Genomic DNA, 26,270 nt, shown 5'->3' with positions numbered 1-26,270 from the left:
ACAGCGCTCCTAACCACGAGCATCTGTCAATCACAATTTTCATCTACGTAAAATGTGGTTCCCCAGGATCAGCAGAGGGGCTGAGAACAGAGCTAGTTGTAGACGTGGGCAAAACGGTTATTTCTAACGATCGGTTATCGCGGTTACGGATATAGACCGGGGGGGGGGGGGGGGGGGGAACAGCTGCCTGCCCCTGCCCCTCGCTGGGTACTTCCATTTATAACTGCCTGTTGCTTTTACTACAGAATTCGCCAGACTGGAGTACAGTTAAACAACTAAGTAGGTCGAATCCATGTGCGTAGTTTATCAGTATAATTAAAACTGCGGGTATTGCGGACTGGCTGAATCTGCCATAAACTTAGCTTATTAGCTTTCCCTCATATTTCAGTTGATGTTTGAACGGTTATCGGTGTTTCATGTATGCAAATTGTGGTTTCTATTAGAAATTAATTCTGGAGGCTGCTATACATATTACACGAAATTTTGCCATATAATTATGAGAAGAGAATTTTTAAAGACGTGTTTTTGCAGGTATTAACTAATATGTAAACAGAATACTGTAGGTAAAATTCGAAGTTTAATTTCTGGTGCTGTTCACATGCTGCAATAATCACATACTGCAATAAGCGTAGGACCATGAAATACAACACAAAAATGGACGTGAAATGATGGATTCGTTTTACTCCAGTGAAAGATACATTCAATTTGGGAAAATTGAGAGCTGGGTAATATAGATTTATTTGAGGTTTAAAAAATCGTTCGAGTTCTGTAAAATTGCTTCAGCTACCACGTTCTTAATTTTTTAGTATGAGAATGCATAATTACATTTCTCCAAGCCTTCAGAGTGCTATGCATCTTTAACATTTAGCATTATTTACAACACTTTTTTTTAAAAAGTACTAGAAAGTATGAAATAATTTCTCCGTCTCCCACACAGATTCCTAACCCAATACAGAAGAGCTGCTGTGAAGTTTGGAAGGTAGGAGGCGAGGTACTAGCAGAGTTTAAACTGTGAGGACGGGTCGTGAGTCGTGCTTAGGTATTTCAGTTGGTAGATCACTTGCTCGGGAAATGCAAAGGTCCCGAGTTCGAGTCTCGGTCCGGCTCATAGTTTCAATCTGTCAGGAAGTTTCCAATACAGATAGTCCTGAAAATATGTTCTTGAGAATTTTTGGTAGGTATGACAATACTTGTAAAAATTAAAACGTGGAGCGCATGTAATAGCTAATAAATGAATAGTTCATCTAAGTCACTAACAGTTTTATTGCACAGCAAATGACATCAATTGTTGTGATTTTTTAAAAAAATGACAGCTACAATTTACATTCCTATTGCATGTGCCACACATTCTTAGTTTCAAATTTTACAGATATTGTCACAGCTATTAAAAATTCAGAAGCACAGATTTTCAGCACTGTCAGTATGAGGTAAGGAATTTGTACGAGGACTAGGAGAAATTATTTCATACATATTGGTCCAATTTAAAAAAAAAACATGATACCTTAAGTTTTTTTTACTTATGTTTTTTAGCATCGTGAATATGAAATTTGTCAATCGATTTCAAACACTTTGATGACATCACAACAGAGACATTTGATAAATTTTAGTTTTATTTCAGCTTCTCTTCATCTGAGTCAACTAATAAGACCGTGAATGTAAAAATTAGAGAGGTTTGAGGTCACAGGGACAGTTACTTGCAATTGTTATCACCGCGAGATACGAATGGAACAGGAAAAGAGTAAAGTAACGGTGGCACACAAACTACCCCACGCCACACACCAGACAAGAAAGCGAATAAATATTGCATTCGCATCCACCCCTGAACTATGGCGAAAGTTTGAAGATTTTAGCTCATCGAGAAGTTAGTTCAAAATCAATTTGTACTACACATCAGACAGGTAGAAAAACAAACCGCCTTTCGCCACGCACCAGACGAAGCGGATTATATTGCACTGTCATCCGCTTCTGAGTTATATTGAAAGTTTGGATCTCTAACTCATCAGGAAGTTAATTAGAAATTAACTGTGCGGAACTCCGTGACGATAGACGGTTATTCTCGTATACTACGAAAACATTTGTTTAACTCCAGTATCTGCTCTCTGGATATATCATCGTTAGTTATCAACTTCCAGGTTTCCTGTAGGTGTTTGCCCGTAACTTCTAGAGAAAAAGAACTATTAGCGAGAAGTACCTTCCGCAATAAAATAACTTACAGGTACACTCACCTACGGACGGCTAATTCCGTATTCGCACGAATTCCTGGTAGTCCTGTACGTAGTTAGATAGCATGAAACGAATTCCTTATGGAATAGCATGAAACATAATTACAAACGTCGATGACCAGATGGCGCGTTGCCGTGAGCTATAGAGTAGGATACCTGGCAGAAGGTCAGTCTCTCTGCTATGTTCATTTATCCGTAACTTCATGCATTTGCATGTTGCATATGCATTTGCATATTTGGCTCCTTTTCAGCGGTTATTGCATGTTTTAACTAAAAACTAGTGACGATACATATTTTAGCTCTATGTTTACAATATTTAAAAAATTTAGACGGGCGTTCTGTAGATCGGTCTAGTTTTGATGTGTGTCAGATTGACCGCGACCTAAAACTGCGTGCAGTCGCTAGCAGAGAGGCCACTGCCCAGCGAAATCATTTCAGAAGAAGAACACGAACAGGTTACTGCCCTCAGTTGTCATACCGTACCCGTCGGCTACAAACTACGCAAGCTTTTAGTCGCTCGTTTCAGTTTAGGTTTCTATTTACTTGTACACGGTTGAACGTGTTTACGACGTGTAGTGTGTAACGTGTTGTGCGCCATGCCGCCCGAAAAAAGAAACGTCGTTTCGTGAATAGCTGACCATCCTGGAACATTTACATATAACGGAATTGATTTATATTGTCAAGTTTGTGAGAAAAACGTTTCGCGCAAAACAAAATTTCAAACCGACCAGCATGTCAAGACAAGTCTTCATATCGCAGGAATGCAGGACAATGGAACACGACAACAACTTCTGACAACAGCAAGTTGCATTAGAAGCTGGGATTTGCCCAAAGGTAACCAAAAACGTCGGTTCAACATGGGTCTGTGTGAAGCATTCACTGCAAGCAATATTCCTCTTCACAAACTTACAAACCTATCCTCAAAGGCTTTCTGCGCAAATATTGCTTAAATCAAAATATACCAGATGAATCAGCATTGCGTAAAAATTAACATACAGAATTTACGTACATGTTCTGGAAGAAATATGCAACGGACTCAATGGCAGCATCATCTGGATTTCAGTTGACGAAACAGACACTTGTGGTCGTTACATTGCAAGTTTAATTGTTGGTGCTTTAAAAGAAGATCTTTCTTCTTCCTATTTAGCGGCCTGCAAAGAATGTGAAAAAGTTAAACATTCTACGATCGCCAGGTGTGTGAATAATGGTATTAGAAAAATATTTCCAGAATCTTCTGCAGATGAAACGGCGTTCATGTGTATTTCAGATGCTGCTTGCTATATGGTCAAAGCAGTAAAAGCCCTCAAGAGTATTTTATCCCAATTTCATTCATGTGACATGCTTTGCTCATAGAGTACATCGCATTGCTGAAGAAGTATGTTCCACGTTTGTGAATGTGAATAAACGGATTTCATCCACAAAGAAATTGTTTCTAAAGGCTCCTGCTCGCATCAAGACCAACAAAGAAAAACAACCAAATGTGCCTTTACATCCCGAACCAGTGGTAACTCATTGGGGTTAGCGAGTCGAAGCTGTGTTTTATAATGAACATTTCGAGGCCATTAGACCCTAATGAACGACTTCAATAGTGCAGAGACTTTGGCAGTTTGCCAGTGCAAGGAAGCTTTTAATGAATCCGGTATAAAAAAGACATTGCTGTGATTATCACTCATTTTCCCATATACCTGCAATTATTAAAAAACTTGAAACTCAAGGTTTGGCGTTGAATGAATCTATTAGTTAACGAATAAATTTATTCTAGTGAACTACTCATTGCTAGACGTATTCCCAAGAAAACGTAAAGAAAAATTTGAAAACATTTTGAACAATAACCCAGATTTTGAACCCCGTGTGCCAAATTGATAGTTTTATTAAAGGGATGGGTGAACTTTTACCAGAAACAATAAATGCCAACATAGCACCGAAATTCAAATACTGCCTAGTTACCTCAGTTGATATAGAACGGTCCTTTTCTGCTTATAAAAATGTTTTGACTGATCGAAGGCACAATCTTACTACCGAGCATTTGGAACAGTGCACGGTTGTTTATGTTTACAACAGTAGAAAAATGTAAAATAAATTGTAAATGATGCTTTGGTCCAATAGTATTACTTAAAAATTATGCTGTTCAAAAAAAAAATTCATGATTTTATGTTTTTAAATAAAATATACGGAGTTTTTGAGCGTGCCCCTCTGTGTGCGATGTACGTCGAAGTTGGTCCTGTACATACCGATTGTTTCGCTGCGACTCACTCGCATCGCATCCGCTTGTTACTGACAACAATAGCAAAGAAGGAACAACTCCTGAAACACTGTATGCGTCCCCATTTTGCAAATTTTTAGAAAATAATCCCAGAAACGCCCCCTTCCTAACCTCTCCCAGAATGTATTCAGAAAATGATATCAGCGTTCTAAATGTAAAGATTTTTCGCGTGGCAGGCGCTCTTCCTCGTAAATGATAATGCACAGGTTCGACTTTGAGATAATGCACGCAGCAATTACCATGTTTTTTAATTATTTGATCTTGCATATTTCAACACTTTTCATGCATTTTTAAGCATTTAGCATGCATATTTTAAGGATTTTATGATGCATATAACCCGGTCTCAATCACTTATCAGATGATGCGAAAGCATAGGGCGCACTTCAGTAACGCTACGCACTATTGGCAGTTATTTTAATAACTGATAGTATCAGACGAGCGGTTATTACAGTAACTGCCACTTGTTAGTAAGCGGTTATTTGTATCGGTTCAGTTCTCTTTTGCCACCTCTCGCTTGTTGCCCTGCGTGCTCCTTGTCGGCAATCTAATGCCGCCCGATAACATGGGCTGCCGGCTTGGCAACAGTGCGTTCGGTCTTCTCCATTAGCTTTTTGCGGGGAGAGTTAGGTAATGTCAATGTCAGAACCTATAAGCAGGTTAGAAACACTTTTAACCGACTTAGACGAGATGGATACCACGACGCTTCTGCGCTTTAAGACTACTGAACTGCGGCTTTTTGACATAAAAGGATGCCGAATTTATGTGAATGAGCTCTACCTTTCTCGAAAATTACGTGGTATGATACACTCTTTCTTCAGTTATTGGAAGAACCAGACAAATTAACCTGCAATTGGTACACTTGGGTCCTAGGGACCTAAGAGAAATTTCTTATTTTCAACGCCGCTGTATGTGTGGTAGCACGGACCTGCCTCTTCCTGTGCTTCGCAAGCATTCGATTGGCTGCTACCCCACAACCTCGTTGCAGGCGTTTCTTTGCTAGTTTTGATTCTATAAACGTGATTGGGTCCCAAGGATCCCGTGTACCTTCAGCGAAAGCTGTTTTTTCTTGGCATCATTTCCAGTATTTTGGGTTTGCACTACCATACTTAGGAAAAAAGAAATAGGAAGATATTACAGACACTCTTAACCAGGGCTTCCCAACGTGTGGTCCGCGGACCCCTTAGGGGTCCGCCGGCTCTTTCTAGGGGGTCCGCGGCCACCCTTCACCAAATCGTGTAAAATAATGAGTAAAATTATTGAATAAAAATGTGAAAATCAAATACACCCCCTTTTTTTCGTGTGAAAAAACCTTGTGTATTTTTACTTCAAGTCGTATTCTCAAGCAGCTTTTGCGGTTCCTAAGTGCGAACGCATACAGTTTACAGCCCGAGAATGCGGCTTCTCTGATCGATTGTTTCGAAACAATACGAGGGTCGTTTGTGCGCCGGCTCACGGCAGTAGATGCGCTGAAACCTTTTACGCATGCGCGGAGCTAGCTTTGTCGACCAATCACAGCGCTTGCTGGCACGTATGCGGCCCCAGGCATCATTAAATGTTAAACTTGCATTGTCAGTGCACCATCTATTTCATAAGTCAATTTTTGACCTTCAAATTGTTTTCATTCATCTCTAAACCAAAGACTATTGATACTTCGGGGGGCGGGGGGGGGGGGGGGGGAGAGGAGGAGGGGGGGAGGAGGAGGAGGAGGAGGAGGAGGAGGAGGGGGTCATTGGGAACATGGAACTTGCATTAAGAAGCTTTCAGTTCCCATGGGTTTCGCTCTGAAATTTAATGTTACTGTGCTCTTGACTGACGAGGGGTCCGCCATGGATTTTCGACTGAAGAAGGGGTCCACCAGATGAAAAGATTGGGAAGCCCTGCTCTAAACGAACCAGTGGACAATGACATCGATGACAAATGCGGGAATGAGAGCGATTGTGTTCAAATTGTTTCGGTAGTTTTGATTAATACAACTACGTAATGAAATTCACCAGCGACGACGGTGAATGATGAAAACTAAGATTTCGTAGCAATCTCTGGTATTGTTACACTATTTTATAAATGAGGTAGTAATTTAGTTGAAAACGTTAGAATAAAATCACCCCCCCCCCCCCCATGAGTTATGCCTGCAGAAATTTTTATGTTGAGTTTGAACGTTTCTTTTGGTTTAGAACTTTGAAACATCGTCTATTTCGTGTTTAAATGTGAAATTTCAATTGCGTGGCTTCGTATTTGTAGCTGATGTGTAGGACTTTCGAGAAGTGCACTTTTCACATTTTACATTTCATGCACTTCACTGTCGTCTTAATGTCTGTAACATGTTTGATATTTAAATCCCACCCAGCTGTTTTCTGTTTTACCGCAACATACTCAAAACTTTTGTCTTACGCGTTACAGTTTTAGGGCGTAACAGTTACGTGTTAAACTAATATGTGAGATGAAAAGAAAAAGGTTCCATCACATGCTCGGGATGATCCGTGGCTACACTGAAAAGAAAGGTTACAAACACTATGCACAACTTTAAATAAATTCTGCAGAACTGACATAAATTTTGTCAGTTAATCTTCAATGACCGTCATTCAGCATGCGTGTGAAAGACAAACGTAAGTTTTAGAATGAGATACTCTACACCCAAAGCACTGCAAAATGAAAACAGAAGTCACCACATCTGCGAACCATCTCTTAACAAAATCATCACCCTACAGGGATGTAAACGCCAGTAAGCAGTAATAATTTGTAGACAGCTAATGCCTACCTGCCAGAACCGAAGAAAGATCCACTACAGTAACTTTGAACAACTTACGCCACCCTTCTCATTTGAACAAAATATTTTTGGAGATTATAATTTACATCTCCCAATAAAGCTATGGTTTGCCAGCTATATCCCGATTATGAAATATTTTAGTCAGGATACGACAAACGTCCTTGTTTCTTGGACTGAACTTACAAGTTTCTCATAGTCCATATTTCGTATGAGAGAACTTAGGTTGATTCGACTGAAGGAAAAAAAAATTATCAGTTTTCATTCCTTAAGGAAGCAGTTATGCCCAGCGACTATATTCATTTCAAGTACCAAAGGAGACGGCAATCAGTTGCACATAATGTTGATTTCATACCCAAATTTCTGTCACTGTGTGGTCATCTTCAGTGCAGCAAATTTTAAGTTACAACATTAAAACCACTTACATGTACACATAGCCCCAACTAGACTATTTATGTCTAACTCGAGTTTACACTCACGTAAACTTTGACATGAGTAGTACACTTGAGACTGTGCATACGGAAGTGGTATTAAAGTTGTAACTTACGTTTATTGCAGTGAAGATGGCCACACAGTGACAGAAATCTGGAGATGAACAAACATTATTTGCGACTGATTGCTGTACCCTTTACTACTTGCGCTGATATGAAACTTGCAGGCTGTGTGCTGCACCGAGACTCTAACTCAGGCCCTTTGCTTTTCACGGCAAGTGCTCTCTCTATCAACTGAGTTACCGAAGCACGTCTCAGGAGCCGTCCTCGCAGCTTTACATCCACCAGGGTACCTCAACTTCTACCTTCCACATTTCGCAGTTGTCCTGCTGCCAGGAAGTTTTGTATCAGCGCACGGTCGGCTGCACAGCGAAAATTTCGTTCTGGAAACATCCCCCAGGCCTTAGTTAAGCCTTGTCCCCGCAATATCTTTTCTTTCAGGAGTGCTAGTCTTGCAGGTTTCGTAATAGAGACTCTGAACTCTGGAAGGTAGAAGATTAGTCACTTGCTGAAGTAAAGGTGTGAGGACGGGTCATGAGTCGCGCTTGAGTAGCTCGGTCGGTAGAGCACTTACCTACAAAAGGAATAGGTCCCTAGTTCAAGTCTCAAACTGGCACATAGTTTTAACCCGCCAGGACGTCCCAGGCTGATTTGTGTTTCATCAGTCAACCTCCCCTTTTCTCAACACATACTAATCGTACACGTATGAATGAAGTACCGTTAGAAAGGTTTTTTAACCGGCTTCTGACACTGTATATCTGTTTTGCGCTATAACTTCCTATTTATGGAAAATTTAATCATAAAAGAGACTTAGCTATTATAGACGAAAGGTCATCATGGATGCCTTATTAGAAATACTACTTCAGTTGCTTTAAAGTGCTTATTAACTGGATAATCTGTATAGCTACAGCATTATCACAAAAAAATGGTTCAAATGGCTCTGAGCACTATGGGACTCAACTGCTGAAGTCATTAGTCCCCTAGAACTTAGAACTACTTAAACCTAACTAACCTAAGGACATCACAAACATCCATGCCCGAGGCAGCATTCGAACCTGCGACCGTAGCGGTCTTGCGGTTCCAGACTGCAGCGCCTTTAACCGCACGGCCACTTCGGTCGGCCCCAGCATTATCACAGTTAATAACCGTTATCATTAGTTATCTCTGTATCACCTGGATATAGAACTCTGATCTCAGAGCATGGAACTACGGCGTGCCTGCAGATTCTTGTCTGCATAGTCCACCATGTTGTAGTTGAGCAAAAAAATTTCCTTCCGTCTCTGCGTGATAAAGAAATCTTTACTTATTCCTGGCTTTGAACTTATTGTCAACATGCGATACAATAAGCTGATGTGGGAGCAGAATCGAAAATTATTTTCATTTTGCGCTCTCGTGAGATTTCATGGCAGTCATGTTGTAAGTAGGCAAGTAACGAAATACGAACAGAAATGAAATACGAACATCTTTGGCCGACATGCTTGGGCAGTTGGAGTTCGATACGCGCTTAGTATAGAGATCACTGGTGACCATTGCAGTAGTCCATTATCTCTGCCCTACGTAAAAACTGACTTTTCTAAATGAATAATTTTCCGAAACGACAAACATACTTCTCATTGTCGCCCTGAACTGTGATTTACTTATTGCTATATGGCCTAATGTGCTTCCATAAAACGCGGAATTAAAGTCACAAAATACCGCTAGGGGTTATTGTGGCCTTAGGGATATAACGAATAAGATGCGAACACTATCTTCTGACCTACACATTTCGCATTTATTTCCTTCTTTGTATTTCATGTGTGTTTTTCTCTTTAAACTTTTCTTGAACAACAGGTAACTGTAAATTTTACAGTCGAAAATTATACATTGCGAGCATCGGAAGTTAATGGTTATTGTTTTACGTCGTTCGGTTCATTGTTAAAGACGTTTTCTTTTTATTTCCACAACTACCCTTTGTAATGGTACTTGAATTACGTAACCATTACGGCACCTCACCTCAACCTCTCGATACCAGCAATATTCTGTGTTTCTGTAAAATAGTTAACATATTTCTGTGACAACATTCAGATTTGATTTCATTAATGTCGAGGTACTTTGATACATTGATATGTTTATATTGCAATGATATTATTCTTATGTGTATTCTTTCTTTTGTCACTATGATCTTTGACGTACTTATAACTCTGATTTTTGGGCGCGTAAGCGGTTATTAGATAGTCGAGTCTTGGTAGTCATGTTGAAAAGACGCAAATTGTAGTCAGTTTATGAAATGTGAACTTTAACAGTGAGGACGGTATTTTCAAGTATGTTTTATATTGTGAAGTGATGTTGCAACAAAAGTAATAAAAAAGAAGTGTAACTTAAATTCGGAGTGCTGATTAGTTTTTTACATCACCATTGTCCTATCTTGCAAAAGTTTAATCTTCAAGAATGGCTTATGAAACACGTCTATAAAACTCTTGAATATCGCAGGCCTCTTTGCATCCGAGCTTGGAATCATCACTACCTAGATTTTCGACGATTGAGCCATGAGTTCACAACGAGACCAGCGTGGGAAACACGAAAAGATAAGTGCCCAGTTTATCCATTATTTCAAGAAATGACTTTATTAATTGTGCTCTAATGACAACTGCCACATAATATAACTTTGTTGTTGCCCGAAAATGCAATATTTAGCAGCGTGAGCAACACTACGATCATAATTAATTTTTTACCTTTGTTGTGGTAGGGTTGTTAGACCTTATTCCAGCGACTACACTTATTCAAATATTGTCATCATTTCAAACTACGAAAGTGCGGAAGTTTCGCACGGGTCCCCTGGTACTATTAAAGGACGGTCGTGCAGAATGAAGTTGGCCGCCGTACCTGGGGATAGAAGAAGTCGCGCATGCGCGCCGCCCCCTGGATGCGCCTGCGCTTGATGGTTCCAGGGGCGCCGTTGGTGGCCGGCCTGCCGGCCGCGCTGCCGCCTGCCAGGGACAGCCGGCGCTGCTCGCGGTACTCGCTCAGCAGCTGCTCCACGCGCGCCTCGTCGCCCGCCCTGCGTGCCTCGATGACCTCCAGCAGGCGGGCAGTCTGCAACCGAGAAAGAGGCGGAGAAGCGTCACCAGCAAGCTACAAGACGCCACGCAACGTTTCAAATCTTCTTCGCTCATGGAATTTACAAATGCTCTGAATAAACCTGTAATGTTTGAGAGATGGAATAGCGAAGGCAGCAGAGAATCAAAGACATTGCTGTTCGAAAGTACTGCACGCCTTTGACTGCAATGATGTTCTTTTGTAAGTGACACGTCTTCAAGCAGAAACGTATATGTATTTTTTGGTGGTGGTGGTGGTACCTTTCGACAACGGATAGAAACAATGTGATCTCATACTGCCGATTATTGACTCAGACAGTACGCTGAGTTAACTGAGATTTGGCGTTCGCTATTTCTGGTCAGAAGTATTGCTGTGTTTTTCAAACTGTTGCAATGAGGAAAAAGCAGCTTGAATGGGCCAGACTGCGCGTAAACTGAACAAAAGAGCAGCGGAGAATTGTGATAGCTTCAAGGCTGTACTTCGTTCAGTGGTTCAGATGGCGCTGCGTACTATGGGACTAAACATCTGAGGTCATCAGTCCCCTAGAACTTAGAACTACTTAAACCTAACAAACCTAAGGACATCACACATATCCATTCCCGAGACAGGATTCGAATCAGTGACCGTAGCAGTTGCGCGGTTCCGGACTGAAGCGCCTAGAACCGCTCGGCCACCTTCCGTTCATTATACAATAAATTGTGAACAATACGAAGTTGTGATTCGGCGCTCTCTGATGTCACTGCACACGATGCACAGTGGATTTTCCAAAAGGATCTAGCTCCATGCCACATATAAAAAATGGTGAGTTTTGGCTATTCTTTCTTTGTAATACAATTTTCAAGGTTACTGCTGTTACATAGCGTCCAAATCTATCATTTCAGAATCGTTTTGTCATGACTGAATTAGGTGTCAGAGAACTTCCTTGGCTGTGAAATCAGCCAGACGTTAATCCATCTGTGAATTTGTGGCGACTGGTTGGGAAAGGGCTTCAGAAGAAAAACCCTGCAACAAAACTGGAGCTGTTGTGGATGATAGTGGAACTATTGCACCATGAAATTGACATCGGTACCAGTAGAAAATTGATCGATTCCATGCCTAAGAGTGTCAAGGCTGTTGTAAATGCCAAGGAGGCCCAAAAAATATGCAGATCATTTTAACTATGGCTAATGAATAATGCACTTGTGATGCGCAATATTTTACACTACGACTAAATCAAATGGAAATTTCATCACAATATTTAACTTCGATGTCATTAGTGACCTGGCACGTCATTGTACAGATATTTATGTACAGTTGGCATATTTCCTTGAATTAAAATATTAGAAACAATCTTGTACTTCATTATAATGTTCCTTCTCACTTGCAGACTATTCTTTTTGAATTAATATTTGAAATTTTAAAGATGAATGGGTTTTTAGAAGTCAATTACCAAAATTCTAAACTGACATGCAACACTTCGAACAGTAGTGTAAGTAAGACGGCAAGACCTAGTAAGAATCCTTGTATATGAAAGCAGATATTGAATTTAAACGTTGAAAGGCGAAAATATAAAAATCCAGTATAAGAAACAACCAAATCGGAATACAAGCATCTAAAAAATAAGATTGGCAGAAAGTGCAAAATGACTTGGCAGGAATGGCTAGAGGATGCATGTAAGGATTTAGAAGCAACATTCATTTGGTGAAAGATAGATACCGCCTACTGGAAAATTAAAGATGCCTTTGGGGCAAAAAGAAGCAGCGGCATGACTCTGAAGAGCTCTGATGGAAAACCGGTATTAAGCAAAGAAGGGAAATCTGAAAGGTGGCATGAGTATATAGAGCACTGATAGTAAACCTGGTCCCTATCGCCCGCTGGTTAGCGTTCCAGCTTTCGTGGTGGGCGGTTGGGGGTTACAGATATTTCAGTTAGGTTTTCATTAAGTTTTTAAGAATGTATTTGGTAAGAAATTATTATTATATGCTTTAACTTCCTGCAACTCTTCTTTGTAAATTTGATGATGCAATGTTACTTCCCTACTTTATAAATCAATATTTCTGTGACATTGGTGGGCGGTTAGAAAGTTTTACCACTTACTGTGATCCACAAGCGAGAGGTAGATAGAAAAAAATCTGAATATCCCTGATATAGAGTGTCTATACAAGGGAGATTAGCTTGAACACGATGTTATGGAAAGCGAAGAGGACATAGATGGAGACAGGAGATTTGATGCTGTGAGAAAAATTCTACAGAGCGCTGATAGAGAAGTAGGTCTAAACAAGGACCCTGGAGTAGACAACATTCCGTCAGAACTAGCGATAGCCTTGTGAGAAACATTCATGACGAAACTATGCCACCTCGTGTGCGGGGTGTGTGAGACATGAGAAATACCTGCAGACTTCTAGAAGAACAAATGTAAGAATTCCAGTTATAAAGAAAGCAGGTGCAGACAGGTATGAATATTACCAAACTATCAGTTTAATTTGAATATTACCAAACTACCAGTTTAATAGATCACAGTTGTAAACTACAAAATTGGAGAAACAGGTAAACGACCGAGCGAGGTGGCGCAGTGGCTAGCACACTGGACTCGCATTCGGGAGGACAACGGTTCAATCCCGCGTCCGGCCATCCTGATTTAGGTTTTCCTTGATTTCCCTAAATCGTTCCAGGTAAATGCCGGGATGGTTCCTTCGAAAAGGCACGGCCGACTTCCTTTCCTAATCCAATGAAACCGATGACCTCGCTGTCTGGTCTCCTCCACCAAAAACAACCCAACAGGCAAAAGCCGAAATTGGGGAAAATCAGCTTGGATGCCGGAGAAATGTAGGAACATACGAGGCAATACTGGCAATACGACTAATATTAGGATATGGGTTAAGGAAAGGTAAACATACGTTTATATCATGTGTAGACTGGGAAACGCTATTGACAATGTTGACTGCAATACAATCCTTGAAATTGTGAATGTAGCAGGGATAAAAGACAGGGAGCGAAAGGGTATTTGCAATTTGTACAGAAACCAGAAAGTAGTTATAAGAGTCGAGAGGCATGAAAGGGAGGCAATGGTTAGAGAGTGAAGCAAGGTTGTATCCTATCCCCAATGTTATTCACTCTGAACATTGAGGAAGCAGTAAAGGAAACCAAAGACAAAGTTAGAATAGGAAATTAAGTTCAGGGAGAGGAAATAAAAGCCTCGAGTTTTTCCGATGGCAATGTGATTGTGTCCGAGACAGCAAAGGACTTTGAAGAGCAACTGAATGGAACAGACAGCATCTCGCGGAGGAGAACGACGAGGAGGAGGAGGATGTAAGATGGACATCAGTGAAGACAGGGTGAAGAAATGCAGTCAAATTAGATCAGCAGACGCTGAGGGATTCTGATTAGGATACTAGACACTTAAAGCAGTAGATGATTTTTTTTTTATTTTGGTAGCAAATTAATGATGGCTGAAGTACACGGGATTTAACTGTAGACTAACAATGTCAAGAAAAGCGTTTGTGAAGAAGGGAAATTTGTTAACAACGAATATAGATTTAAATGCTAAAAAGCTTTTATAAAGTTACTTGTTTAGAATGTAGCCATGTATGGAAGTGATACACTGACGAGAAACCTTTTAGAGTAGTGAAGAGACACTTTTGAAATAGGGTGCTACCGAAGTGCGCTAAAGATTAGGTGGGTAGATCGCGTGATTAATGAGGAGGTTTTTCAGAATGTGGAAACAAGACAACTGAGCCAGAACCCGACTAAAAGAAGGGATCAGTTGATGGGATGAATTCTGAGATATCAAGTTATCACTAATCTGTATTCAAGGGGGGGGGGGGGGGGGGGAGTATGGGGAGAGTAAAAAGCCGTAGAAGGAGACCAAGTTATGAATAAAGTGCGCAGATTCAGCGGAATGATGTTGATGTTGTTGTTGTTGTTATTGTTATTGTCTTCAGTCCTGAGATTGGTTTGATGCAGCTCTCCATGCTACCTTACCCTGTGCAAGCTTCTTCATCTCCCAGTACTTACTGCAACATACATCCTTCTGAATCTGCTTAGTGTATTCATCTCTTGGTCTCCCTCTACAATTTTTACCGTCCACGCTGCCCTCCAGTATTAACTGGTGATCCCTTGATGCCTCAGAACATGCCTTACCAACAGGTCCCTTCTATTAGTCAAGTTGTGCCACAAACTCTTCCCCAATTCTATTCAATACCTCCTCATTAGTTATGTGATCTACCCATCTAATCTTCAGCATTCTTTTGTAGCACCACATTCCGAAAGCTTCTATTCTCTTCTTGTCCAAACTATTTATCGTCCATGTTTCACTTCCATAAATGGCTACACTCCATACAAAAACTTTCAGAAACGAATTCCTGACACTTAAATCTATACTCGATGTTAACAAATTTCTCTTCTTCAGAAACGATTTCCTTGCCATTGCCAGTCTACATTCTATATCCTCTCTACTTCGACAATCATCATTTATTTTGCTCCCCAAATAGCAAAACTCATTTACTACTTTAAGTGTCTCATTTCCTAATCTAATTCCCTCAGCATCACCCGACTTAATTCGACTACATTGCATTATACTTATTCTGCTTTTGTTGATGTTCATCTTATATCCTCCTTTCAAGACACTGTCCATTCCGTTCAACTGCTTTTCCAAGTCCTTTGCTGTCTCTGACAGAATTACAATGTCATCGGCGAACCTCAAAGTTTTTATTTCTTCTCCATGGATTTTAATACCTACTCCGAATGTTTCTTTTGTTTCCTTCACTGATTGCTCAATATACAGATTGAATAACACAGGGGAGAGGCTACAACCCTGTCTCACTCCCTTCCCAACCGCCGCTTTCCTTTCATGCCCCTCGACTCTTATAACTGCGATCTGGTTTCTGTACAAATTGCAAATAGCCTTTCGCTCCCTGTATTTTACCCCTGCCACTTTCAGAATTTGGAAGAGAGTATTCCAGTCAACATTGTCAAAAGCTTTCTCTAAGTCTACAAATGCTAGAAACGTAGGTTTGCCTTTCCTTAATATTTCTTCTAAGATAAGTCGTAGGGTCAGTATTGCCTCACGTGTTCCAACATTTCTATGGAATCCAAACTGATCTTCCCCGAGGTCGGCTTCTACCAGTTTTTCCATCCGTCTGTAAAGAATTCGCGTTACTATTTTGCAGTTGTGGCTTATTAAACTGATAGTTCGGTAATTTTCACATCTGTCAACACCTGCTTTCTTTGGGATTGGAATTATTATATTCTTCTTGAAGTCAGAGTATTAGGTTTCAGTAATTATTTGGAGGTGTAGAACAGATTTCTAGTCATCCTTGCTTTGTTCTGCTTTTTCGTTGCTCGTCGTTTATACTCTCAGATTTTCATTTATCAGTTACTTATGTTTTCTGGCTAGTTGCACTTCTGTGGTGTTGATTTATCTACTGGCTGCAGTTTTTAATTTGGAAAAAATAGTACTGGATACGGTGATTGATGAATCAGTGGTAGTCAAGATCCTCCATTCCTTCTACCTCTACAACGTCTTCACATCCCAAAAAGGACCACAGTGATGAGAGAAAAATATTACTCACGCACTTTGCAATATCTAATCGAAGTTTTCATGCTGCCAATTATGCTGACGTTATCTGTCAGAGCCGGGCGGTGTGGCCGTGCGATTAAAGGCGCTTCAGTCTGGAACCGCGTGACCGCTACGGTCGCAGGTTCGAATCCTGCCTCGGGCATGGATGTGTGTGATGTCCTTAGGTTAGTTAGGTTTAATTAGTTCTAAGTTCTAGGCGACTGATGACCTCAGGAGTTGAGTCGCATAGCGCTCAGAGCTATTTGAACCATTTATCTGTCAGAACTATGAAATGAAATGATCGTATGGCATTGTTTGCCGGGAGGCCCCTTGCGGGGGAGTTCGGCCGCCGTATTCCAAGTCCTTTTTAGTTGACGCCACTTCGGCGACTTGCAGGTCAATGATAGTGAAAGTGATGATGGACACACAACACCCAGTCTGCTGCCGGGAATCGAACCCGGACCCCCTGCGTGGTAGGCGGAAACGCTACCGCTACGCTACGGAGGCGGACGTTACAACTACTATAAAAAATCTAACAGGGGCAATTCCTGCTGATAACTCTTCCCTTTTTTCTTTGTCCCACGGTCGTTACATTTCATCTGTGTAGATCTTGCCAGTGATGGTAGTCTGTCTTCTGTTTCTTATTCCGAGTGGAGATATTGCCTGCTTGCATATTTCACAGGAAACTTACTTCTGACATTCGTTTCCTTAACAGCTACATTAACAATTGCACGAGCTTTAGAAGAAAATTTTCGTGAATCATTCACGCGCTCATCGCACCCTCATAGTAATCTAGAAACATACAAGAACCCTTCCACCTCGTTCCCCATATTCATGATTTTTTAATTGATTAAAGCTAAAAGAACCGTCTTCTGACGATAAAAATCATACTCCAGTGTGTGCATACACTGTACCAGTATTTTTTAAACAAACTGTTAGTACAGCAGCTATTATACTTCAGCTACAAAAATGAATTTGTCCGATAATATTTTGCAAGAATCACCTAACTGAGGTTTGGACGATTTATTAAGTTTATGTTGCATGAACTTCGTTAAGTCAGAGTTAAAATGGCGACTCAGCTGTATTTATGAAAATGATTTCAGAACAGCGCGTTCTATTCTGCTCTACAGCGCATCACAATGCCCACATACTCCAGACGCACACTAAGGTACGGTGCATACATGAAGGTTTTTTGAACCTATATTAGACACTGCGAGTCCCATGTAATTCACATATGGAACAAGAAACCAAATATGATTAGGTCCCCTTCCGAATACTAATACCTCGTATCTTACTTTCATGACCCTATGCGAAACACTTATAGTAACAGAAGTGCTGCACGTATCTGTAACATCGGTCTACACCGAGGCGACTAAAGTCATGGGATAGCGATATGCACATATAGAAATCGCGGTAGTATCGCGTTCACAAGATATAAAAGGGCAGTGCGTTGGCGACGCTGTCATTCGTACTCACATGATTCATGTGAAATGGGTTCCGACGCAATTATGGCCGCAGGAAGGGAATTAACAGACTTTGAGCGCAGAATAGTATTTGAAACTAGACACATGGGACGTTTCATTTCGGAAATCGATAGGGAATTCAATATTTCGAGATCCACAATGTCAAGAGTGTGCCGAGAATACCAAATTTCAGGCATTACTTCTCATCCCGGACAACGCACTGGCCGACTGCCTCACTTAACGACCGAGACCAGCGCCGTTTGCGTTGATTTGTCAGTGCTAACAGACAAGCAGCAGTGCGCGAAATAACAGCAGAGATCAATGTGGGATGTAGGATGAACGTAACCGTTACAACAGTGCGGCGAAACGTGGCGTTAATGGGCTATGGGAGCAGACAATCGACGCGAGTGCCTTCGATAACACCACAACATGGCCTGCAGCGCCTCTTCTGGCCACGTGACCATATCGGTTGAACCCCAGACGACTGGAAGACCGTGGCCTGGTCAGGTAAGTCCTGATTTCAGTTGGTAAGAAATTGGTAGGGTTCGATTGAGGCGCAGACCCTACAAAGCCATGGACCCAATTTGTCAACAAGACACTATACAAGCTAGTAGTGGCTCCATAATGGTGTGGGCAGTGGTTACGTGGACAATTAAACCGATCGTTGACAGTAAATGGTTATGTTCGGTACTTTAAGACCACTTGGAGCCATTCATGGACTTCGTGTTTCCAGACATGTCACCGGGCCGCAATTATTCGCGATTGGTGTGAAAAACATTCTGGACGTTCGAGCGAATGTTTTGGTCACCCAGATCGCCCGACATGAATCGCGTCGACCATTTATGGGGAATAATCGAGAGGACTCTTCGTGCAACATTTTCACAACTATGGACGGCTATACAGGCAGCATGGCTCAGTATTTCTACAGGGGACTTCCAACGACTTGCTGAGTCCACGCCACGTCGATCTGCTGCACTACGCCGGGCGAAAGGAGGATCGAGACGATATTATGAGGTATTCCACGATTTGTCACCTCAGTGTATACTGACTGATGAAAAGTAGCATATCACTAAATTCTTTCGATCCACTTGTTAACGACACTTAAACATAAGAGTCCTCCAAGTCAATGCGTAGATACTACTAGAGCACTGGTAGTCAGCCTGGTCACTACCGCCCACTAATCGGCGTACCAGCTTCCATGGTGAGCGGTAGGCACAAGGGGGTTTTAAAAACGTTTTTATTACGTTTTCATACTATTATTACATGCTTTAACTTACTTTTACTCTGCTCTATAAACTTTATAAAGCACAGTTAGTTCCCTGCTTTATAAATCACCGCTACTGTGTAACCGGTAGGCGGCTAAAAATTTTTACTACTAACACAGATACAGAAGTGGACAGTAGTTAAGAAAGATGGACTAGAAGTGTACCAAGAGTCTTCTACACAATTTCCTTAACAGAAGAACGGAGCTTTCGTAAAATTTACGTCTTCCAATCACCTACCCTATTACTGATTTCACGGATCTGCTCCATAATATTCATTTAGGATTTACATGATGTAACAGGCATACAGAACATTAGTCGCCTCCTTCACGGACGGCTGTATAATGTTTACAACCGTACAAGGCGGTCATACAGCCACTGAAGTAAGCCAATGCTTTGCAGTTATGTGTATGTGTGGCAGTCGGTTGCATGGTATCAGTGCGGTAAGATGGTTTGGTGTGGAGGCGTTGGAAATTAGCTGTCGCCTTAGGATGCGCCCGTGACCACACTGATGGTGAAGTTCCACGGTTGCCCATTGAACTACCAAGGGAAACGGTGTGGATCACAGTTGCACCTAAATCTGCACAACAGACGGGCAATACAACATCGAAATTATACTCTGGGCCACTCAAGGCGTTTAATGTGGTCAAAAGTGTGCAGTTTTTATCATTTTTCGAAGTAATGTGGTCTGAAGAGTTCCTTTTTATCTTTTTTAAATGATGCATCGAGTGTACCGTCGGCCAAGTCAGGCGTTTAACCCGCATGTCAGGGCGAGGACGCTTCTGTGATATTTTGAGGGGCGTCTCTGTACCGCTACGACGCGACGAGCACTCCCGAGCAGCCGCGAGGCGCGTATCCGGTCGAGAGCAGGCTTGCACACCGGGTAGTAGGCCTACAGGGGCATGGCGCGGCAGCGTCGAGCGCACAGAGTGTAAAGCCGAGGGATGGAAGGCTAGTCACGTAAGGCGAGGCGGCCACACGATATTGTCAAGTTTTGGCGCACCAGCAACTTCAGTCTTACTCTTCATCTTGTACTAGTATTCGAGGCGTGTTGTTCATTGACTGATGTAAATAAAAACGATTTGTAGTTTCCAAAGTGTTGTACGATTTTAAATGTAAGTTGTATGTGAATAAACGAATATGCCAAGATGTATCTTGGCTTTTCCGGACGGGCTTGATTTGAGCTGCGAATAAAGAGCAGAATCTAGTTTGCACACGGAGATAGATCTAGGTTATTCATAAGGCGGTGGCGGGGCACGCTAGCTCTGCATCTACATGATAATCCTGCAATTCTCTGCCTGCAGAGGGTCCAGCGAACCATCTTCTAGCTATTTCTCTACCGTTCCACTCTCTAAAAGCGTGAGAGAAAAACGAAAACTTAAACGTTTCTGTGCAAGCTCCGATTTTTCTTATTTTATTACGACGATCATTCCTCCCTAAGCAGGTGGGCGACAAAAAAATAATTTCACACTCTGAGAGCAAATTTGGTGATCGAATTTTAATGAGAAGATCCCGCTGCAAAACGCCTTTGTTTTAATGATTGCCACCCCAATAGACTTATCATATCCGTTGCGTTCTCTCGGCTATTTCGAGCTTAAGCACTGTCCACCAGTCTGTGCCATGGCGATGTTCCTGCCAATCAGATATGAGAAATGTTACCAGATTTGGAGGGATGTTAGCAGATATAAAGAACTGTTATGATTTGAAACTGCAGATGTGGACTTTGTAGATTCAAAATTTTATGCCAGTACGTGATGAGACACGCGTAGGAGCACTGACTTCCCCAAAACGTGCGGAGACGCTTCTGGATTCCAGGCTGGCTTGGTCGAGGTTCGGAGTTGGTAGGAAAACAATATACAAAACCGTGAAAGATATTGTGGATCACATAGCTTTAAAAGCTCGGACTCGATTCCCGGCCAAAATGTAGGAAATTAACACGGCTACGCTAGAATAGCAAAAAAAATTTCGGCTGCCAACTGTTGTTCGGGTTTTGGATTTCACCCAAACAGAAATTATAAAAGTAGCATTACATGGCGATGAATACATCAGTCGCATGTACTAACGTGCAGGTCATCGTAGATGCTGACGAGAAATTTATTAGCATAAACGCAGAATGGCCTGGTAGCGTACATTATGCTAGAATATGGTGACGTAGCAAAATTAGAAACCAAATTTCATGGCACAGCGAAGATTCTTGCTTTCTTGGCGATTCAGAGCCGCGGCGCTCCTTAGCTCTCAGAAAAAAAAGAGTGTTGCCAGGTGCCTTTCTTTCAAGCAAATGATTTAAAATCAGTATTACACGTTTTTAACAGGGTAGGAACTGGAGCTTTTATGGCCAATTACGAGTCACCATTCCTATACCAAAATATTAGTCGCTGTGCTGTATTGTACAACATCATTTGGAGGACAGGAAAGATGCGGATGCGGCGGAGGAGGAGGAGGAGGAGGAGGAGGAGGAGGAGGAGGAGGAGGAGGAGGAGGACGAAGACGAAGAAAATGAGAGTCCTGATAAAGACGAGACACAGGTGCGGTAGCAAATGCTCAGATTTCTTTAGGTATTTTTCTTGGTTTAATTAGCCGCGCAGTCTTAGGCGCCTTGTCACGGTCCGCGAGCCTTTCCCCGTCGGAGGTTCGAGTCCTCACTCGGGCATGGGTGTGTTGTCCTTAGCGTAAGTAAGATTAAGTTAGATTAAACAGTGTGTAACCTTAGGGACCGATGACCTCAGCAGTTTGGTCCTATAAGATCTTACCACAAATTTCCAAATATTTTCGATTTAATTGTGTACTATTAACATGTACTATGTTGCATATAAGCAGTGTAATTTTTATTGAGTCACATAACTACACGAGAGCAAAAAAAGTACATATTGCATTTTTTCTTTCTTTTAGAAAATAAAGAAAGGAATGAAACGCTCATGGTAATACAAAACGTGTAACAATTCAATCTTTTGTTTCATACTAATAAATAGTTTTAGGAATTTGTCCTCCGCAATTTTCATCTAGATTTCCCTTTTGTTTTCAATTTGAAGATTCTGTAATTCCAAAAGTCTTTATTTTCATTTCTATGGCAGTCTTTAGCAGCGTTTGATACGTACTTGACACCTACAGAACTATCTCCTGGAACCTTTCTGAAAACGGGACCATCTTCCTTAGAGAACAATACCAAAAAATGCTTTTCCCAATCTTTAAGTTTAATCGGCTTATTTCCCTTTTTCTGATCGATCTTCATATTTATTTAACTCTTCATATCAGTCAACAGTTTATTAATCTGTGCAACACGGTACTATTTGCCGGTTCTATGAGGGTATCCCTGAACAATAGTTTCCATGCATCCTCGTTTTATGACACTATCTTCGGTATTCTAGGTTTTTGTAGCACGGTCGTGTGCTTAGATATCAAACTAAAAGCGCTTTGTTAACTGAGGTCTAGTTGGCATCTTCACTTTCACTGCAAGACATGTCGATAATTGGCTCGTAACTAGCACGACCTGCGCGTCGCTATCTTCTACATGCATCTAACGTTTTGTATGAATATAATGGGTGGAGAAAGAGGTGGGGTGAGACACAAAAGAACGGCGGCTTGTCAGGAACAGGCGACAGCTGACGCACAGTGAACAACAAGATGTATCTTGAAACTTTCTGGCAGATTAAAACTGTGTGCCGGACCGAGACTCGAACTCGGGACCTTTGCCTTTCGCGGGCAAGTGCTCTACCAACTGAGCTACCCAAGCACGACTCACGCCCCGTCCTCACAGCTTTACTTCTGCCAGTACCTCGCCTCCTACCTTCCAAACTTTACAGAAGATGTATCTTATCCTAGGGTTATATCTATCCTGTAGAATACACTTGCATTTCCCGACTGAAGAGGATAAAGCCATCTAGACTTAAACTTCTTATTCGCTTCACAAATAATCGGCGCTAAATCTAGCCCCTAAAGACTACTAAGTAGATTATGTTTTATTCACGTCTCTCATTGTATCGTGGGAACCATGACAGGTACAGATAAACACGATATACCCATTTAGAGAGCGTGACGTGCTGAGCGTTTCGAGACGACACATGAGTCGGAAGCGTGTAAATTTATTGATTTACATAAGAGAATATGGTAACACACTAATCTTCGACGTTTTGTAACTATTATGCAAGACTGATACAGGGCGCCTACAAAATTTTATTTAATTTCCATAACAAAATCTGTGTAAGAAAAATAAAAGACAAGCTATCCCTAACGGCAACGGATACCGTTGTACTCACCACACACTCTTTGTAGAACATGTCTGAAGTAATTTATTAAGTCGTTACCAGTCAGATAACGTTTCGGTAGTTAAAATCATACTTAATTCAAGTTCTATTGAAGTTCCCTGAAAACTTAGGGTACTAGCAGAAATGGGAAGTCAGCCATATATTTTAGGCACTAATAATAACTTAGTGAAAGTGTGTAACAACGCAAACTGTATTTTTATTAACAGTGGTCGAAGTATCTATGGTAAAACTTATTGTGACATCATGAGTTAATAAGCACGAATGCGTGTAGCTCCCATGCAATAGGATTTTAGCTGTCTTTAAGAATATAGGAATTGTAATTTTGTTCTGAGGTAAATTCTAATGCTGACAGCAGGTAGTAACGGTATCTGAAGCACGAGGGTATTTAGGATCCACATTGACACTGGAGAGGGGACTGTTTTCAGCCTAGCCAGATACAGCAGCTGCATTAAATTACGCTGCATAGCGAATCGGTCGCACACTTCATTTGGAACTTAATTATTGGCGTTCTTGCAATCAACATTTGTGAACATTTTCTGTTGAGTCATTTGAACTACACTGGTGTCCAAAATTAAAGTAATGAACCGTTATTTTACCGTCCTGTGTCTAATTCAGAATATAATAATACAAACGGTCAACGGTTGTTCGTACCATCGTGTTCTGCGCGGGAGATTGCATTCCATTCAACGGACATCCACGCCAACGATTTCAGGCCACCTATCAAACGGCGTAGTGTTTGCCGTGTAGTCCCACATCCATTATCGTTGTGTCGTTGAGTACATAGTGACAGACGCCTGCGAAGGGCCGTAGGAAGAATGGAAGGATAGTGGCAAACTGGTGTGGCCCGAAGGCTTAATGTGAATTATTCTGTTGTTTCTCGGGTGTGGCGACAGTTTATAGAACCTGTCCCGAAGACCAGGGCAGGAGCGACCACGTGTGACATAAAAATGAGAGGGCCGTTATTTGGCTGTAGGAGCACAGTACCGCCTTAGTATTGCACGGCAGCTGGCATCTGAACTCGCAGCGTCCACTGGATGTATTGTATGAGGCAAACAGCGTGGACGGTCGAACAGTGGGCCAATGATCTTGTCACATACGAGTCTCGATTTGGTCTGGAGAGTGATTCTCGACGGATTCGCTTCTAGAGGGAACATGAAACACGAATTTGGGGACTGGTATTTAGGTATCCCGTCATGTATGGGCAGTTATGTTGACCACACGAACACCTGTTCATGAAATTTTACGGGTGTCGGCAACGTTTAACTGCTGTCAGGTATCGTGACGAGGTTTTGGGACCTCATGTGCGGTTGTTGCGAGGTGCTGTGTGCCCAGACTTCGTACTGATGGACGATAATGCTCGACCTCATAGAGGACGCGTGGTTGATGATTTCTTGGAAACGGAAGATATTGCACGCATGGAGTAGCCTGCTCGCTCTCCCGGTTTGAATCCCATAGAGCACGTCTGGGATGCTCTAGGGAGACGAGTTATATTTCGCCAGCAGGCAGCAGCCACCAACCACGCGAGCAGCTCTGCAGGGAGAATGGGCTTTATTGCCTCAACATGACACTGATGACATCATTCACAGCATGCCCCGTCGTTGCCAGGCCTATATTGCTGCCAGAGGTGGTCACACCCTATACTCTGCGCACATCAACCAGTTGTCGGAATGTGGGTGCAAATCCATCAAGTTGGAAAACAAGACCATTTTTGTCTACCGTTATGCATGTTGCAGTCGTTTATGTTCTGTTTTCTTTATATTATTTCTACTTTACTATCACCTGTTTATACTGTTTTGTGGTACAATAAACACAACATGGCAAATTTTCTATTTTTGCTTTAATTTAGGACACCAGTGTATACTCGCTGGTTTCGTGGACTCCGTCGATTTCTCGAGAGCTTTTACGATAACTTATAATGTATCCAGCTGTGGAGGCTGTTCCATTGTTAAAAAGGGTTTTTCACAAGTTATCCACAGTCAGGTTTTCTATTAACTTGCGGTTGGTTGTTCAGTAGATATTTGTAATTATATGGGTTAGCCACTGTTCTGAATTTTATTTCGTGGTGGAATGAACAATCGGGGCTTCTATTTTTTCTTCTTTTCCGGACATTAATTTATTTGGATCAGCGTTAAGAACTTATAAATACTGCAGTTAACGATAAGCAGCTTTGCTAGAATTTTCATCAATTGTGGAGCAGCACTCTCAAAAAGCAAAAAACCTAATCATTACAGTATTGCCTACACTGTATGGGGCTCACGATTCAGAGTATGGACTTAAAATTGTGTGTTCTGCGCACACTTGGCGCAGAAATTTGCTGTTAATGCCAGTTCAGGGTCACAGTAGGCACCGGTCAACAGCGTTAATGGAATTTGCTATGATAACTTTCAGTTTTATTACAACCGATTACTGTTCGCCACAGTTATTTATAGCAGCTTGCCACTTCACTATTACATCAACATTATCACCCAAGTTGTCAGTCTCCTTGGCTGAGTGGTGAGAGCTGACTGCTCTCTGTATCAAAAAAATGAGTGAAGGGATCAACAACAAACTTCAACGGATGTCATTTGGCGTCCGCTACGATCAAATACAACGAACAATAAGTAACAAAATGAAAAAAAAGTGGTCAGCGCGTCCATGCACTGGGCCCAGGTTCGAGTCCCACCCGGGCCGGAAATTTTCTCTGCTCAGGGAATGGGTGTTTTGTTGTCCTCATCATTCCTTCACCATCATCAACACGCCAGTCGCCCAGTGTCGTGTCAACTGAAAAGACTTGCTACAACTCGATGGCCGTACTTCCCCAAGTGGGGACCCCCGGCCAACAACGCCACACGACCATTTCATTTTCAGTGATCTATAGTGTTTGTAGCCTTTTCTTCAGCATTTAGATGATGTGAATGCTGTGAACAATTTCCGTCTTCGGAATTCCCGTCTTGCA

General features: G+C 41.7%; 1 protein-coding gene across 1 annotated transcript in view; it reads right to left on the bottom strand.

The window, feature by feature from the left end:
- The window catches only part of LOC124595119, a 379,626-nt gene that overhangs the window by 219,436 nt on the left and 133,920 nt on the right, over positions 1-26,270 (bottom strand). The window contains exon 3 of the mRNA XM_047133719.1: positions 10,600-10,809. Coding sequence (XP_046989675.1) covers positions 10,600-10,809 — 210 coding nt within the window. The remainder of the gene's footprint in view (positions 1-10,599; positions 10,810-26,270) is intronic.

The sequence above is a fragment of the Schistocerca americana genome, chromosome 1, assembly GCF_021461395.2.
Source record: "Schistocerca americana isolate TAMUIC-IGC-003095 chromosome 1, iqSchAmer2.1, whole genome shotgun sequence".
In the NCBI taxonomy this organism is placed as follows: Eukaryota; Metazoa; Arthropoda; class Insecta; order Orthoptera; family Acrididae; genus Schistocerca; species Schistocerca americana.
This window is presented reverse-complemented; position numbering and strand designations above follow the sequence as displayed.